The 1,825-nt window shown below is 36.5% G+C and overlaps 1 protein-coding gene across 1 annotated transcript; it reads right to left on the reverse strand.

Moving 5' to 3' along the window:
* Positions 1 to 85: 85 nt before the first annotated feature.
* Positions 86 to 881, reverse strand: LOC107576757 (serine/threonine-protein phosphatase 1 regulatory subunit 10-like; the record flags this gene model as incomplete). Its single annotated transcript, XM_016262890.1, has 3 exons — positions 490 to 881; positions 303 to 389; positions 86 to 221 (listed from the first exon to the last, which is right to left on the reverse strand). Coding segments are annotated over exons 1-3 (330 nt in total), but the record flags the coding sequence as incomplete, so codon positions are not given.
* Between the last annotated feature and the right edge of the window lie 944 nt (positions 882 to 1,825).

A 1,825-nucleotide genomic window follows, 5' to 3' on the forward strand; every position in this document is an offset into this window, starting at 1 on the left:
AAAAAAAAAACAGACAAAGAACAGGTGTTAGAAGACTGCGGGGGTATGCGTGAAGAGTTTTATGGGCCGTGGTTTGGTGAAGCACCTGTTTGAGGTGGTCCACAGTCAGGGGGAGTTTCTGCAGGGTGAGCAGTATGAGCTGCAGCAGGGGGGTGTTAGTGGTGGTCTTTGAGTAGGTAAGCCAAGAGTTCAACAACTTGTAGCCTCCAACTCGAATGAAACTGAGCGAAAGAGAAAGAGTTAAACATAAACTTGAAAGCAAAACGGTTTCAACTTTTTTTTTTAATGGCTATTACTCTTACCGATTAAGTACATCGTGTGATTTTGTCTGCAGTAAGATGTTCAGATACATGCATCTGCTGACCATTTTATGCGAGGCCTTCATGAGACTGTTTGAAAAGAGGAAAATATGTTAGAAATACTATTGGTTAATGGAACTAATGGCTTTTTAAGAGGTGTCCTGAAAATAAAAATGGTACAGCATCTCACCTGAAGACTTTAGCAACTCCCTCAAGGCTTCGTAGCTCTCCATCTTTCCCCAGCAGAGCTTCAACTCCTTTCAGCACCTCTCTGGGGTCCACCGGGCCCAAGGCCATAGCTGCTTACTGACAGAGGGAGAGAAAACAGGGGTTATTCTTGTGCTTATGCCACTGGGGAGAATCTGGGATATGGCATGAAATCAACCAATCAATATTGAAATAATGAGATGATGGCACTTAAGGAGAGCTCATTGGAACAGCACAAGGACAACGTTGAATCTTTCAAAAGTTCCCAGTAATGTACATTTACCAAGGCGACTGTGGATGTGATATAACTTGGAAACAAGAAACTCTGAATACATTGGGAACATAAATGGTCACATGACTACCAAAGACATCACAGCACAGCTGCTGTCAAGACTGCATGTATGCACTCAAAGAATGGAGAGAAACTTCTAGATGTTTTTTAATATATGGTAGACAATATGTACTGTTTTTTAATAATCAGATACAGACATCTTAGCAGTTTTCTGGTTCGCACTGGATGTGATTTGAAATCACAAATGCAATCATAACCACAGTACAAGCTGTGTCCATTCTGTTCACAACAGCAGAAGGTACAAAAGTAATGTCTTCATTAATAAACATACTACTTTAAACAACAGTTGGTTCTCAAATTTATAATGTTTCATCACTTAGAAAATTATGTAATGGCAAAAATGCTGGGACTTAATTCATTACTAGATCCCAAAAACTGTTGGAACAATAAGAAATTAAATATCATACTCCAACTGACTCCAAAGAATCCTCCCTGGTAAATAAAATGTTTAATATATGAATGTCTGTTGGGCTGTCAATATTTACTGGTTCTGCTACAAGAAAGGGGCAGCTGGTTCAACTGTTATAGTTTAACAGCCGATTGCAGAGTGAATAATTGAATAAGTCTGTCACTTATTTAATTATATGAGAAACTCAAACTGGATGATTGCTTATGTAAGCGCTATATAATTCAGTTCATAATCTGAAATGATGAAAGACAAACATAAAAGTAAAATGTTATATCACATGCGTCATGTCAATGTCATAAACCCACCTGCTTTTTTTTTTATATACACTGTACATTACCCAAAGTAAACATCACAGGTACAAAGGACTTAAGTATCAAGGACTACATATAAAATAATATAATGGCTGTGATCAGTAATGTGCATTCAGATTATTATATCACTTAACTAATAACTATAATTATACAAAAGCATAAATAAAATTTGAGAATGCACTTACAGTTACACATAGTTTTTACAATTTATTTTATTAGTATTTAAGTCATTTTTATAATAACCCTT

The sequence above is a fragment of the Sinocyclocheilus grahami genome, unplaced genomic scaffold, assembly GCF_001515645.1.
Source record: "Sinocyclocheilus grahami isolate Dianchi unplaced genomic scaffold, SAMN03320097.WGS_v1.1 scaffold4298.1, whole genome shotgun sequence".
NCBI lineage: Eukaryota > Metazoa > Chordata > Actinopteri > Cypriniformes > Cyprinidae > Sinocyclocheilus > Sinocyclocheilus grahami.